The 15,816-nt window shown below is 38.8% G+C and overlaps 1 protein-coding gene across 1 annotated transcript in view; it reads right to left on the bottom strand.

Moving 5' to 3' along the window:
* Window positions 1-15,816, bottom strand: part of MYO3A (myosin IIIA) — a 170,787-nt gene that overhangs the window by 47,160 nt on the left and 107,811 nt on the right. The window contains exons 19-23 of the mRNA XM_065871798.1: window positions 11,534-11,687; window positions 10,084-10,172; window positions 7,933-8,062; window positions 2,247-2,326; window positions 1,719-1,796 (exon numbers count right to left, since the gene is read on the bottom strand). Coding sequence (XP_065727870.1) covers window positions 1,719-1,796; window positions 2,247-2,326; window positions 7,933-8,062; window positions 10,084-10,172; window positions 11,534-11,687 — 531 coding nt within the window. The remainder of the gene's footprint in view (window positions 1-1,718; window positions 1,797-2,246; window positions 2,327-7,932; window positions 8,063-10,083; window positions 10,173-11,533; window positions 11,688-15,816) is intronic.

The following is a 15,816-nucleotide window of genomic DNA, read 5'->3' as shown; positions in this document are numbered from 1 at the left end:
ACACCGTATTAAAACAGCAGCCAACTGCTGGACAACCAAGTATAACACAGTAGGATAATCATGGCTCAACTAAAATGAAATCCCAACCAACCAGTACGTCAAAGACCGGGATTACGATCGTTGGCAAGGCAACGAGTGCACGAACATAGACAGCTGTTGACGGCTGAATCTCCTTTACTGATGGAAACACAAAGCCTGGGTTACAAAGCCAGTGCAAACCAAATCCTGGGATTGGGCAACTGACAAAGCACTGGGTTTGCACAGCTTCGTCTTGGGCACCGACACTCAGCTGTGAGCTTCTTCAAACAGCTGGGGTCTGCCACTTTGGGGCCCTGTTCATAACATTTATCTGGGAGTCATCATTGCAAACGTCTGCCAGACACTAGAGATAGAAAGGTGATAGACGTGTCTGTTGGCGTGCTGAGCAAGAGCTCCCACAATTTAGGCACTGGTGCTCCTTAGGGACCAAGGCAGAGTATTATATCATGTTCATCCTCCTCTGCAGAGTGAAACATAACTTAAAATATGGTACATACTATATGGAATTGCCTCCTATCCCTTTTCACTGCAGCCCGAGGTGTAAAACGACTTTATGAATGCGTGGCTGGAACATACACACACTGTTTGATGTCAACAACAGTGGTATGATAATGGTCTTGGATGACTTACTTAAAGACGAAAATAATCTGGCTGTAAATACTTTCAGTCCTTCAGCTGTGCTGCAGCCTGCTGTAAGGTGGATGTACCAGCAACAAATGAGATATTAAGCATATAAATGCACTACGTGCTACTCAAAGATGTTAAGCACACACTGTCTGCTACGAGCTTAGGACTTGAGAAATATTTAATAAAGCTACCCACTTATTTTTAAAAGTATTTCATGACTCTGTTAGGGAACTGGATTTATTCACTGAACATGTAGTAAATTTAACCCCATTTCCTCCCCTTCTCCCACATTACATGATATTAATAAATTTCTAAATTTTAGGTGGTATTTTATTCATTTTCATTGGCTTGTTAGTATGATTTTATCAGAGAGATAAACAAGAACTGGAACCAATAATGAAGGCAGGGTCATCTAGAGTTTGTTCTCCAGGGCACAGAGAGAATGAAGTGCTTCTTTTCTTTCCTATCTCTCTCCTATCTTGTCCAAGGAAGAAAGGTCACCTTGGTCCTATGCTAAGGACACAGTGACTCACTTCCTTGGCATGTTACTGGTATTTCCCTGGTGTCCCTTCTCTTTGTCCCATGCCTACACCAGTTCTGTTTTTCTTTTGAGGTGTTCAGCTCGTCTAGGTACAGGGAGATGTGGAATGGAGGTGGATGCTCAACCTTGTCCCATCTGTCTACCTTAAGATCATTCAGGGGTGGGAAGGAGGGCTGATGGTTTTCCTACCATTGAATTTCAAACCCTTTTAGGCTTTATTCTAGTGAAAATGTATTTGGTTCTATGGACAAATTGTAACCAAGCTACAGACCGCCATTAAGATTGACCTAGTATACAATAATTTCATCAATAAAATACCAAAGTAAACCAACCCATAGGTTTTTGAGAATGCACTGTAGTATATCGTGTATCTAACAGATAGTAAATGAAATACAACACAAATTCTCTTTTGCTAATAGCACTCTGATATTTGTTACTTACTTTTAATCTGTAACTCCCATTTAGAATAAATAACATGCCTAAGCACACACAACATAATTTAATATCTTACTCTAAAATATGATGCAACCGTTTGTGTTTTCATGTTGGTTGTCTCTCTGGCGTGACGGGTGGCTTCTCCAGTTTCACCCTAAGACCCAGAAAGACAGCGATAGTTCAGCACCTATTGTAATTTATGCTCTACAGGGAGCACGTGGAATTTTCCTTAGTCTATGCCTTCACACACATAAAATAACAAAATGTTGAATTTTAATTTTAAGGTAATTGTTTTGCCAGTCTCATTGGGATTTTAATCAGTTTTGCATGGAATGTATCTCTGACCTTAGCTAATACATTTTTAGTTGGTCTTAGAGTAACATTAAAACTAGCTATAAATGAAGAGTTAGGAATATATCAGAAATGCATGATTATCTTAGTGACTAGCAGTAATATGAACATAACATAAATATCTGTTTAAGTAGAAAAGAAAGATCAAAGGGAGAAAACGAAGGGAAAGGCTGTTTACTCTTATCATACAAATACTTCCATTGTAAAGGTTAGATTCTTAGACTCAACTGCCATGAAAAATACATTTCCTTACCTTTGTCACGTTGATTGATTTTTCTGAAGTCCTCATTTGATAGTTTATTATGTTTTTAGTTTTAGAATATGGTAGATTACCTATGGGAATGTAGATAAAATTAATACACCTTTTGGAATCCTTAATGGTAGAAGATTTCCTCCATTTACTTCAATGTTAAAATAAGCGTTGCTGGCCCTGCAATATTCATACTCACGTGCTTGGTTAACTAGTTATTGAGACACTTAGAAATAAAATAATATTACTTGAAAATGTATAACAAATTTTAAATTCAGAAAAACACTCCAGCTTAGGGAATAGAAAAAGGAGAGGTAAGTGTTGGATTTCCATTTAATCGCTACAAGATATGGGGTGATTAGGATAAAGGGAGCAATTTGCTTCTTTGCCTGTGTGTGCTAAATAGCATCTGAGACTTTCTTTAATGCAAATGTAAGCTTTACAATGGGCCTTAAAAATCATAAGGATCATTAATTCACATGAAGTGGTTATAAGCAAATCAAGTGTGGTTGAGGGCAAAGGACGTTTTCAACCTATCATTCAGAAATATATGCCTGGTGCTAGGGCTCTATAATTGTACACAACCCAAGGCTGTGGAAAATCACAGTGTAGTGAGAAAGATTACGTCCTCTGAAGCCAGGAAGACCTGGGTTTGCATACCAGCCGTAGTGTTTAAATTGTGGATCATCTACTTAGTCTCTGAGTCACAGTGTGAGTCCATAAAATGTGGATAATTATGCCTACCTCACAGGATTTTGATGACAGGTGACAGTGTGTCTAGCCCGTGGTGCCTGGAAATGTCAGTTCTCTTTCATTCGTTGCCCACCTCCCACCAAGCACAATACACCAACTAACCCATGAGCCAAGAGTTTATCATCCTAGTAGGAATGTTCAAAATATCTCCAGAATTCCATATCACTTCAGGAAGATTGTTTCTCTTTCATTCTTGCAGGCAATGAGGCTACATATTTTGGCAAATTCCTCACATTTTTTTTTTGTGGCTGCAGAAGGCTGGCTCAGAGATGAGGGTGCAGGAAGGAGCCCTACCTGGGGTGCGGCTGGCAGCGCCCTGCTCTGCTCTCCTTTCCCTCATCACCCCAGGAAAAGTGCTGGGCAGGGGGTGTGACTTTTGTGCGGGGCTGAAACTGCATTCGGCATGGTTGCCTCTTGAAATGTGACTCTTGCTGAACAGAGCTGAGTGGACAGAGACTGTAACTGATGACCATCAGAGGGGCAGCTTCAGGAGGTATGCCTACTGTTCTTTTTCTTTCTTTCTTTCTTTCTTTTTTTAGGATTACCAGGGAAAGTTTTTAAAAAATAATTTAATTGGGTGAAAAAGTGATCATAGACTTGGAGATTTCTTGGAAGCATGATGAACATACAAAGTGCTAGAAGCACATGAATTAGGATAGACCCTTTGCTTAATAAATATCATTACTTAATATTAACCAAACATAAAGTAAAAATTTAAGTCTATCTGAAAATCAAGCAGCTAGAGGAAATTTAAAGATTACTAATTTCCCTTTAACAAAATTTACACACTAACCATAAAATTATTTAACAACAAAATAAAGTGAGAGCCTTTCAAAAACTCATTTATGCATACCAGCAAGAACTAAAATTAGTGTAGGTCTTAATTTCAGAGAAATATATCCTCTTTGCATCTATCGTTGACCTGATGAACGAACCTGTGATAAAACAAACTAGAGATTTGAGCTGCCAGCAATTCTGATGTATTTCCCCCTAACGCTGGCCGAACTATATTTCATATTTGCATGCAAAGGGCAATGGTTATTTTAGAATCTTGGAGACAGCATAATGTAGAACCAATGAACCTGAGCTTTCAAGCCTAATTCTAAGACTTCTCAGCGGGGTAATGTTGAGAAAGCAGCTCAACGTTCCCCAGTCTCAGTGTGTCATCTGTAAAAGCAGTTCCTCCGGGCTTCCCTGGTGGCGCAGTGGTTGAGAGTCCGCCTGCCGATGCAGGGGACACGGGTTCGTGCCCCGGTCCGGGAAGATCCCACATGCCGCGGAGCGGCTGGGCCCGTGAGCCATGGCCGCTGAGCCTGCGCGTCCGGAGCCTGTGCTCCGCAACGGGAGAGGCCACAACAGTGAGAGGCCCACGTACCACAAAAAAAAAAAAAAAAAAGCAGTTCCTCCTCAGAGTGTTGTTTTTAATTTATTTATTTTTGGCTGCGTTGCGTCTTTGTTGCTGTGTGCGGGCTTTCCCTAGTTACGGTGAGCAGGGGCTGCTCTTCGTTGCGGTGCGTGGGCTTCTCATTGCGGGGGCTTCTCTTGTTGCGGAGCACAAGCTCTAGGCGTGTGGGCTTCAGTAGTTGTGGCACGCGGGCTCAGTAGCTGTGTTGCACGGGCTTAGTTGCTCTGCAGCATGTGGGATCTTCCCGGACTAGGGCTCGAACCCGTGTCCCCTGCACTGGCAGGCGGATTCTTAACCACAGCGCCACGAGGGAAGCCCGAGTGTTGTTTTTAGAAGTAAATGAAAGTACTTAGTACAGTGACTAGCACGTTGCAATTTCTAAATAAAGTTATCTATTGTCATTGTTATTATTATTATATGTGTACACATCTAGCTGAATGTAAACCCCAAACACCTTTGATAGCTTTGAGGTTGAGTTACTGAAACACCTTTGACTATAGAGTTCTGCTCTCCTCCCTGGCCGACTAGACACTGTTCTGCTGAAAGTCAGGAGACATGGCATAGTATTCAGAACCTGGCTGCATATTTTATAAGGGTGAAAACATGAAATTAGATGCGTAGATGCTGTTGGCAGATACAAAAAGAGATGGCTATCTTTATGTGAATTCACTTTATTAAGAATATTTATAATATATATCATCTTTTAGAGTTAATATGAGACAAGGGAGAGCCGCATCAATCTGTTTGTGCTAAATGCTCCAAAGTTGGAGCTTTAATACAATTATATTGTTTCTAACATTCAAAGGCTTTCTTTTTTTAAAACTTTTATGGGAGTATAGTTGATTTACAGTAGACAATTGTTAAAGTCAAAACTGAAGACCTTTTTTTATGAACAAGATAAAGTAACACAAACTGGATTACCTTCTCACCTAAAACAACTAAAAAGAAATACGAAGTGTATGGAACAGGTTTTTTTTTTCTTTCCCATTTTTTTACTGTGGTAAAATAGACATAACATAAAATTTAGCATCTTAACCTTTCTAAGTGTACAATTCAGTGGTATTAAATACATTCATAATGTTGTTCAACCATCACCACCATCCATCTCCATAACCCTTTTCATCTTGTAAAACTGAAATTCTATACCCATTAAATACGAACTCCCCATGCCCCCCATCCCAGCTCTTGACAACCAACATCCTACCTTCTGTCTCTATGATTCTGACTACTCTCAGCACCTCATGTAAGTGGAATCATGTAGTATTTGTTTAGGAGCAACAATTTTTGCATGAAGCAACAATTTTTGCATCAGTATAGGACACTGATCCCTGAGAGAGAGGAAACAAATGAGGTGAGCCCTATGATTACTCCAGCTTTCTGTCCAGAGGGTTTATGTTGCAATGCAGGGAGAGGAACCCAACGAAGCCTGGAGAGAACAGATGTAACCAATAGGAAACAAACAGCAAGATAGTGTCAAGCCCAACCATATCGCTAATCACATTAAATGTAAATTGTTTGATCACCTCAATTAAAAGGCAGAGATTATCAGGTTGGATTTAAAAAAGCAAGGCCCAATTATATGCTGTCTACAAAAAACCCACTTTAAATATAAACTCAAAAATAAGTTGAAGTTAAAAGCATAAAAAGATACACCATTTAACTACTAATCATAAGAAAGTTGGAGTCTTCCTATTAATATCAGGCAAAGTAGATTTCAGAACAAAGAATATTACCAGACATAAAAGAGTTACTTAGTAATAATAAAGGGGACTATTCATCAAGAAGATATAACAATTCTAGATGTTATGCATCCAATAACAGACCTTAAAGTACATAAAGCAAAAACTGATAGAAATGAAAGAAAAAATAGATAAATTGACAATTACAGTCAGATATTTCAAAACCACTTTCTCAGTAACTGAGAGAACCAGGAGAGAGAAAACTTGTAAGTATACAGAAGATCTGACCAATATTATCAACCAAGTTGACCTAATTGCCACTTATGGAATACTCCACCCACCAACAGCAGAATACACATGATTTTCAAGTGCAAATGAAACGTAAAACAAGACAGAGCATATTCTGGGCCATAAAACATGTCTCAATACATTTAAATGAATTAAATCATACAAAGTATGCTTTCTGAGCAATACAAAATTAACTTAGTAGTTCATGACAAAGAGATACCTGGAAATCCCAATATATTTAGAAATTAAATGTAATACTTATAAATAACCCCTATAAATGCCTATATTAGAAAAGAAGAAATTTTCTTAAATCAATGACTTAAGTTTTCATCTCAGAAATCAGAAGGCAAAATAAACCCTGAAAGAAACAGAAGAAAACAATAAAGACAAAAGCAAAAAAAAAAAAAAAATCAACAAAATTAAAACTAAAAATTCAATAGACAAAATCAATGAAACTAAAAGTTGGTTCTTTGAGAATATCAATAAAATTGATAAACGTCTAGAAAATCTATCAAGAATAAAATGAGAGAGAACATACATTATCTATATCAGGAATAAGAGAGCTGATACAACCTCAAGATCTACAGACATTCAAAGGATAATAGGATTATTATCAAATTTATGTCAATAAATTTGACAGCATAGATTAAATAGATATTATCAAATTTATGTCAATAAATTTGACAGCATAGATTAAATAGAAAATTTTCCTAAAAGACACAACCTACTCTAAAGCTAATTCAGATTGACATGTACAAATTGCTATATTTAAAATAGATAACCAACCAGGACCTACTGTATAGCACAAGGAACTCTGCTCAATATACTATAACAACCTAAATGGGAAAAGAAGTAGAAAAAGAATAGATACATGTATATGTATACCTGAACCACTCTGCTGTACACCTGAAACCAACACAACATTGTTAATCAACTATACTCCAATATAAAAAAAACTATATTTCAATAAAAATTTTTTAAAAAGACTTTCTCAGGAATAAAAGTTGGTAAAACGTTCAGAAATCAATCCATGTAACTCACCATATTTACAGATATAAAGCAAAAACAAAGCAAAAACAAATGATAATTTCAGTAGATGCAGAAAATTCATCTATGTATGTCAAGAACTCATCATATTTTACTGTCTAAATATATGCTCTTTATTGTGTGTCAGTTATACCTCAACAAACTATAAAAAATGAAGTGCAGAGAACAATTCTGAACTCCAATAAAGAAAAAGACCAAACTACATTTTTTTTCTACTTAAAAGCAAATGCAAGGATTATATGGTTGGTTGGAAAAAGGCACACAACTTTTTAATCAATTAGGCAGAACTCACTAAACCTATAGAATCTCAAAGACTCATCCAATGTTGCCCACTCCTGACACAGCAGGTAATTCTGAACTCTCTGAAGGTGATGGTACTCTTTTAGTGAGCAGCTAGGACACCACCGTATTTTCTGGTGAGTAATTCAAAACTTTTCTTTAATGGAAACCTAGCTTCTTTGTAAAAATAAAACCAACTCACACACCAAAAAAATGGAAGGAAATTGCCTCGGCTTACCTGTTTTTGTTAGAGGGTGGCTGACTAGCTGCCGAATTACACTGTCTTCTGATGACCTCAAAAGTAGCACAATATCAGTTGGAAGGGTGTCTCTATTTTTAGCTAAGAACCCACTTGCATTATAGATGACCTGTTGATAAAGCATGTTATCATCATTGTCACAGTCAGTGTCATCACCCTCATCCTCACCAGCAGCATCGTTATCATTACCAATAGGTATTTACTGAGAGCTTTACTCAGCGCTAAGTGACAGGTACACAAAGATTCACAAAGGTAGTCCCTTACAACTTGGCTGGAAAAGTGAACCTCCCCAGGCTTACACTGTATCTTTTCAGAGAAAAATTTGTGTCATAATGATTGTATTTGGGTTGAAATAATCAAAGAGGTTTGATTCCTCCCATTTATTATATCATGTTGGAAATTTTGTGGGTCTCCCTTCTCTATTTGGAGGGTTGGGGCCACCAAGGTATTCTCATTTCTATGATAATTGGTTCACCTGCAGTGAAAAGGCTTTTATAGATTTAGTCTCAGTAGTAGTGTGGTCTAAATACACTGTGGGTGTTTGTGTTTCTGGCACTTCTAAATAATTTTAAGATTTTTATAGATCAATGCAACCCAAAGATTTTTGTAGGATGGTCCAATGTGGCTGTTGTTATGGACTGAATTTTGTCCCTCCAAAATTAATATGTTGAAAATCTAATCCCCAATGTGACTGTATTTTGGAAACAAGGTCTTTAAGGAGGTAATGAAGGTTAAATGAAGTTTACTGTAAGCGTGAGGCTCTAATCCCACAGGACTAGTGTTCTTATAAGAAGAGGAAGATACACCAGAGATCTCTTTCTCTCCCCCATACGTACACAGAGAAAAGGCCATATGAAGGCACTGGGAGGAGGCAGCTATCTGCAAGACAGGAAATAGACCTCACCAGATGTGTTGGCACCTTGATCTTGGCCTTCTAGCCTCCAGAACTGTGAGGAAATACATTTCCACTGTTTAAGACACTCAGCCTGTGGTATTTTTGTTATGGCAGCCCAAAAGACTAATACAGTTGTTAAAAATAACTGGTTAGGGTTTCCCTAGTGGTGCAGTGGTTGAGAATCCGCCTGCCAATGCAGGGGACACGGGTTCAAGACCTGGTCCGGGAAGATGCCACATGCCGCGGAGCAACTAAGCCCATGCGCCACAACTACCGAGCCTGTGTGCCACAACTACTGAAGCTCACGCGCCTAGAGCCTGTGCTCCACAACAAGAGAAGCCACCGCAGTGAGAAGCCCGCGCATCGCAACAAAGAGTAGTCGCCACTCGCCGCAACTAGAGAAAGCCCGCGCACAGAAACAAAGACCCAATGTAGCCAAAAATAAATAAATTAATTTTAAAAGAACTGGATAAAATGATCATAGGAAATTCTTAACGAATATTTTAAAGTAGGCTTATTTGGAAAATCACATGCTGAAAATCATGAGAAAGGTTGTAACTGTGATATTTAAGGTAGATTTTGTTTTCAATGACTAAAGTCTGGACTACTGACTGACACAGAAGTTCTACCAGACTAGAACGCTCAGGGTTCTGTGGTATTTTATTTTGTTTGTATATGTCTATGAATTCCTTCTTGATTTGAATATCTTCTTAGTCCTCCAATATTTATAACATCATTGTGAGGGAAAGACCTGTTATTCTCTACAGAAGGGAAAGAAACTGTCTCCTGGGTTTCTTTCCATATGTAGGATGGCATATCTGAGGTATGCTCTGGTATAGGAAGTGTATCCACCAATGCATAAACACTGCTTCCTCTGACTGCATGACAGCCCATCAGTTAATTCTAATTAATCAGCTCAGGGATCTGGCCGTACCTCCAGCCTGGTACCTTCTCTTGTTGGGAAGGAGGAAAGACAAAGGCTGCCATGGACAGAGAAGCAACTCAAGTCTGAAGAAGGCAGTTTATATAAAAGGTTCTCAGCTATCATTAAAAGAAGAAAAAAATAGGTACCCATTGGCAGCCAACCACATGCCAAGCCACACCTCAGGATCAGAAAGATGTACTCTTTATATCATTACAGCCATCTATAAATATTTTGGGCCATAATTTTTGTGGCCTTATTATTCAATGAAAGACTAAAGAGAAACTCAGTTATAATGTTTCAGAGTTCTTACCTTTCCTGCATAATGGTGAATTCCGAAACTAACTTCCATTCTTTTAGGCCTCCAGAAGTACTGTGATTTCAGATTACCTTCAAATTTTTCTGTAGAAAAAAATTTAACTCCAATATCAAGCATGTAGGAGGGCCTCAAAAAATACCGATTGAGGGCTTCCCTGGTGGCGCAGTGGTTGAGTCCGCCTGCCGATGCAGGGGACACGGGTTCGTGTCCCGGTCCGGGAGGATCCCACATGCTGTGGAGCGGCTGGGCCCGTGAGCCATGGCCACTGAGCCTGCGCATCCGGAGCCTGTGCTCCGCAACGGGAGAGGCCACAACAGTGAGAGGTCCACGTAGCGCAAAAAAAAAAAAAAAATACCAATTGACAGAATCATCTCTTTCACCATAAAATGGAAAATGTGCAGTGAATAAACACAGAAAATTTTATATAGTTAGTACAAGCAGATTTGTAATATAATTATAAATGGTAAGGCAAAACTTGAGATCATGAATTTTACCATTCCAATATGATTTAGGTCAGCAGGTCTCAAACCTTAGCAAGCATCAGAATCACCTGGAGGGTTTGTTAAAATAGACTGCTGGGTCCCACCCCCAGAGTTTCTGACTCAACAGGTCTGGAGTGGGATCCAAAAATTAACATTTCTAGCAAGTTTCCAGAGGATACTGATGTTCCTGGCCTGGGGACCCCATTTTAAGAACCACTGGTACAGAGGAAGGAAACTAAGTACTTGAGATTGTCCAGAGAGCTTTGTGAAACACAGCTGGATGTGAAGCCGTGAGCCTAGAAATTTGGTATTTTGGTTCTCTTTTTTATAAGAAGAGCTATAGGTTGTTATTGATTACATAGGAAACACAATAGGATCATACAGGCATGTCTACAACAGTTTTACCAGCACAAGTTCTCTGTTATTTCATGTCCTAGAAGTTACATTTTAACATCAAAATCAAGGGACTAGTATGAAATGATTTCCCCACCACGTTGGGGTTATTTTCTTTTCCATCTAGTATCGTCCAACTAGAGGAGAGAATAGGCAATCAGTGAGTCAGATAAATGACAAGAACATCACAGATGAATTTATTTCCTCCCTGTTAGGTATCTCATTTCCAATTCTGGAGCTGTCCTTTTGCCCTGTCCTCCGATTTCTAGTTTTGGGCTGGATAATTACTAAGGTCATTTTTAACATAAAATCCTATGATTGGGGCTCTACCATAATATAAGGAGAAGTCCAATACTGAAACTTGTTTAATTCATCACTAAATATTTCACCCTATTATAAACATTCACTGGTCTAGGTATTAGATCCAAAGCCTATTCCCCAAAGTTAGGTATGCAGGCTTTGTCACAGCAATACTCTACTAGATATTTAAAAACATTTTTTTAAGTCATTCATAACTACATGACCGTATTACATGAAAACTATGTAGACATACTGAATTTAAAACTCACCTACAAGAGTTTGGTCGGTGGCCTTGGGAAATCTACACTCTTCATCGAGGAGGGACAGTAAACCCATTGGCTTCTGCAGAAACATATCTAGGAGAGGCCGGTTATCTTCGTATTCAATAACTCTAGCATCCACATCTTCATTTATGTATTCATTCTATAACGGGACATGATATGTATAGAAACACTTAAAATTTTGTGAACAATATGTAACTTGGCAGCAATTACCTAAAATTCTACTTTACACATATGATAAAAAATTACTCCCTATGACCTTGCCCTTAAACTGAGGGTATCATTTTATTTCTCTCTCCCCAGAAGTGCCAGTTCATTAAAGTTAGCACTGATGATACTCAGGGTAGTAATAAAAAGTTTCTAGCTTCTATACTAGAATTACAGGCATCTCAAGTTTTCCAGATGCAGGAGACTATGTTGTTAATGAGCAGTAATAAAATCATGTTCCAGAATTGATAGAATATTAATGAGGTATATTTTAGGGTTACACTTCCCCCAATTTAAGCCTTTTATCTGAATTCAGAAATGCTGGATCTCTCAAGAACATAGTTTTTCAGTCATGATGACATTTACATTGTTTGGGGTGAACGGCTGTGGGTCACAGGAACAACCAATGGCTGGAGAACCAAGAACACGTAGGTTCCCATCTGGGCTCTGCCACTTGACGAGCCATAGAGTCCTTTGGAATTTTCTTACTCTTTAAACTTCTGTTTTTTTCATCTACTAAACAGAAGTAACAATCTCAATCTAACAAAGTAATAATATCTGGTAATCATTTGTGGTGGAGTATAATATAAAATCCATAAAATAAAAACAATAATTACTGTAAGATGTTGGTACCAGCACAACATAGATACTGATAATCTATTTTACAAAAAGGACAAGAAGAATTGTGCTGTAGCTTTGCTTCTATGACTTTTGCCTTCATACTGGGTCCCCCTCACCCCCAGTGCTGCAATGTGTAAAAGACAGGACACAGACGACCTCTGAACTCGGACTTGTAGTGATGCTTACATGGAGGGTTCCCCCCACTTTCTCAGGTGATAAAGCAACTACTGGGGAAGTGTATCAAATAATTACTGACTGGGGAAGAATGCCCTGCACCATTCACAAACAAAAGTTACAGGCTACTTTCATTACCATTTTAATATATTCTTTAATTCATTAAATATTTTCATTGAACACCTTATAATAAGGCACTGTGATGGGTGATAAAAAGATGTTTAAAACAAACTCTCTGTCCTCAGTGGATTTAAGATAAAATTTGAGTGATTAGCTTTGTAAATAAATACCCAAAATGCAAAGTAACACAGGATAGATAAATGCTAGGTACAATGTACTACAGGAGTTCAGAGAAAGAGAATTTATTTCTGGGATCTTCATGGATGAATTTAGCCAATGGCAGGTGGGGCATTTCATAAGCCAAAGTTTTAATCTCTGCTTTTGGGGCCTTATAAAATTGAAATCACAGTCAAGAGTGTCACCAGGAAAAAAAGTAAGTGTATATTTTTAAATAAAACAAAATCTAATATGTAAAAATGAGGCAGAACCCACTGGTCTAAAAGTTAGATCACCTGAAAGACATTCAGTTTACCCAGTACAAAAAATGGAAACAATGTTTGAAGTTTCACAGCTTTTTCACTTGAAGGTAACTTTGGGAGATGTACACAGACCTAGAACTACGTGACTGTCAGACACATTATGCTGACAGCATAGTATAGCTTAAATGGCAACTGCAAAGTTCAAAAGAGGTTTTGTGTATTTTCTATGGAAAGCGTTCAAGGTTAGGGTCTAAATCAATGCATTTGTCACTTCTATTTGCCTGTGTCAAAATCCGCTGAGTGCTTCGGTGGCAGGTCATACAGAGCAGAGTAACTTGGAAAACAATGGGCTTAGGCCTTTAAGATACTTGTTAGCATCTCCAGGCAAACCAATGGAGAAAAAATGCTGTTACTCAGGATTCACAAAGCACTCACTTTTAGTAGTTATCATGCCTAAAACAACACATTATGTATTTTTATGGCCGTAATGATTTCAAATGTTCAGTTGTTTTAAGTATATGTGGAGAAATGTAGCTCATGTAACTACTCAGAAAGTCCTCTGCTATGCCCTGTACATTAAACAAATACATTTAAAGCAGATGAGTAGTTAACTACAGTAAAGCTGAGCTGTCTAACATATATAATCCCTACTCTGTTGAGATGCTCCCAATCCCCTTTTGAAAAAGGGATCATTTTAAGTATACATCAAGGAGAGAGGAAGTGAGAAGCCGTGGGTGTTAGAAAACCTCATGCCTGAAACAAGATCTCCTTGTTCTGCATTGAACTTTGAGTGTGAGGCGTGGAAGGACATAGCAGTAAGAAAGCCTATGGAAGATGCATCCACAGCTATGGCCTCAACAACAAGCTTAAATACTTTGGGCCAAAGTGTCACCCCAGGAGGGATTTGAGATTACTACCTTGAGTCCTCAGACTCACACAGCAGCGTGGGAGGGTGGCCACCACAAACTGATAGGGCTGCAAGCTTCCACATGCTCCTAAGGCAGGTGAAAATGCAAGCGTGGACTGCTCAGCATGGATCACCAACACAGTAAAGGCTCCACGCGTATCACTCAGGTCTCACCCCCTCAGAGAGCCCCTTCCCCGTCTCCTGGTCTGATCCAGCAATACCCATTCCTCCACTGGTCACTCTCTATCCCTGCCCTGTCCCAGCCACCATGCTTTAAATTATTTCACAGTATTTCTAGCATTTTCACTTATCCTCCCTCTCTCTCATTAGAATGAAAACTCCATGAGGACACGAACTTTTATTCCCCTCTGTACCCTTTTCCTCTGACTCTAGGGAGACTTGGGTGTGTTAAATAAATTACAAATGAATGAATGAAGCTCTGAGTGACTTTCCTGGGAAATTATCTTCTTTCTCCTCCCCCAGCTTTATTGAAATAGAATCGACACAGAACACTGTGTAAGTTTTAGGTGTACAATGTCTTGATTTGATACACTTATATACTGAAAAATGATGACCACCACAGAGTTAGCTAACAACTCCATCCCACCACATAATTACTTTTTTTTTTTTTTTTTTGGTGAGAACATTTAAGATCTATTCTCTTAGGAACTTACAAGTATACACAGTATATAGGCAGCCTAGCAGACTGCATCATCACGTAAAGGATAAACAGGTCTTACCTATCCCCCCAAAGCACCACGTTATCATTTTACTGTTGGAGAATATGTTTTTACTACCATCTGGTAGTTTGGGCTAAGTCTGAAGTTTCAAAAAGAGCTTCCTGAAATCAAGGTTTCAATCAAGGAGTTTGGCTTACATGGTATCTTCTTTCATGCAAGATGGGTATATGCAGTAACAGGGCATACTGAAGTCTTACACTGAACTTGCACCTGGGAAATGAAGTCATATCCTTCTCATGTAGGTAAGTCCATTACCTGACACTGCTCCACAGTTTTAGGTATTTTAGAATCTGGAAATATTTTAACAGTTGGTTTAGAGGATCCTCAATATTTATTCTCCTGTGTTTCCTGCTTCAAGTCATAAATCACTATCTCTTATTTTTATAAGTTTAGTCCACTTTTTAATGATTCTCTGCTTCAAGTCATGGGAGAAGAATGAATGGGATTTATATCAGATGGTATTTGCAGTTCACCTAGGTTTGTGGCACCGTCTCTGTTTAGATCGTTGCAGACAATGCTACATAATGAAATTCCTTGAACATTTGTGGAGCACCTGCCATGTGTATATTTAGGGGCAGGTGGGACTGGGGAAGGTAGAAATAAAGATGAAAAAGGTAGAGTTCCTGCCCTTTAGAGCGTAGCAAGAATGCTCTCTGCCTTTCCATTCCAACCTTTAAGTTACATCCTAGGATTTCTTTGCTTTTGCTATATTCTCTTTTTCAGTTGTTCCATCTCCTAGGTCTATATCCTTCCTGTTTGGTGGTCTCTAAGCTCTCCAGCTGTCAGTCTCTGTCACCACTGCCACCTGCCTCAGTGTTACTGTTCTCTCCAGTCTCCTTCCTTCCAGACACGTTGATTTTCCTTGGCCTTTCATGTGAAAATACTGTCTCTCTCTCTTTTTCCTCCCCTTCTTCCCCTCTCCCTTCTTCCTTCTTTCTTTCTTCAACTAGATGGAGCACGTTTTCTTCTGTACAAGAGAATACTTTGTAAGTTCCTTGTTTCTTCTGAACTTCGCTTATTTGTTTGTTCGTGAGAATATCCTGGATGGGTATCAGAAGACCCAGATTCCGGCCCTGGCTTTGT

The sequence above is a fragment of the Phocoena phocoena genome, chromosome 2 (assembly GCF_963924675.1).
Source record: "Phocoena phocoena chromosome 2, mPhoPho1.1, whole genome shotgun sequence".
In the NCBI taxonomy this organism is placed as follows: domain Eukaryota; kingdom Metazoa; phylum Chordata; class Mammalia; order Artiodactyla; family Phocoenidae; genus Phocoena; species Phocoena phocoena.
The sequence above is the reverse complement of the archived record's forward strand: the minus strand, read 5'-3'. Positions and strand labels throughout refer to the sequence as shown.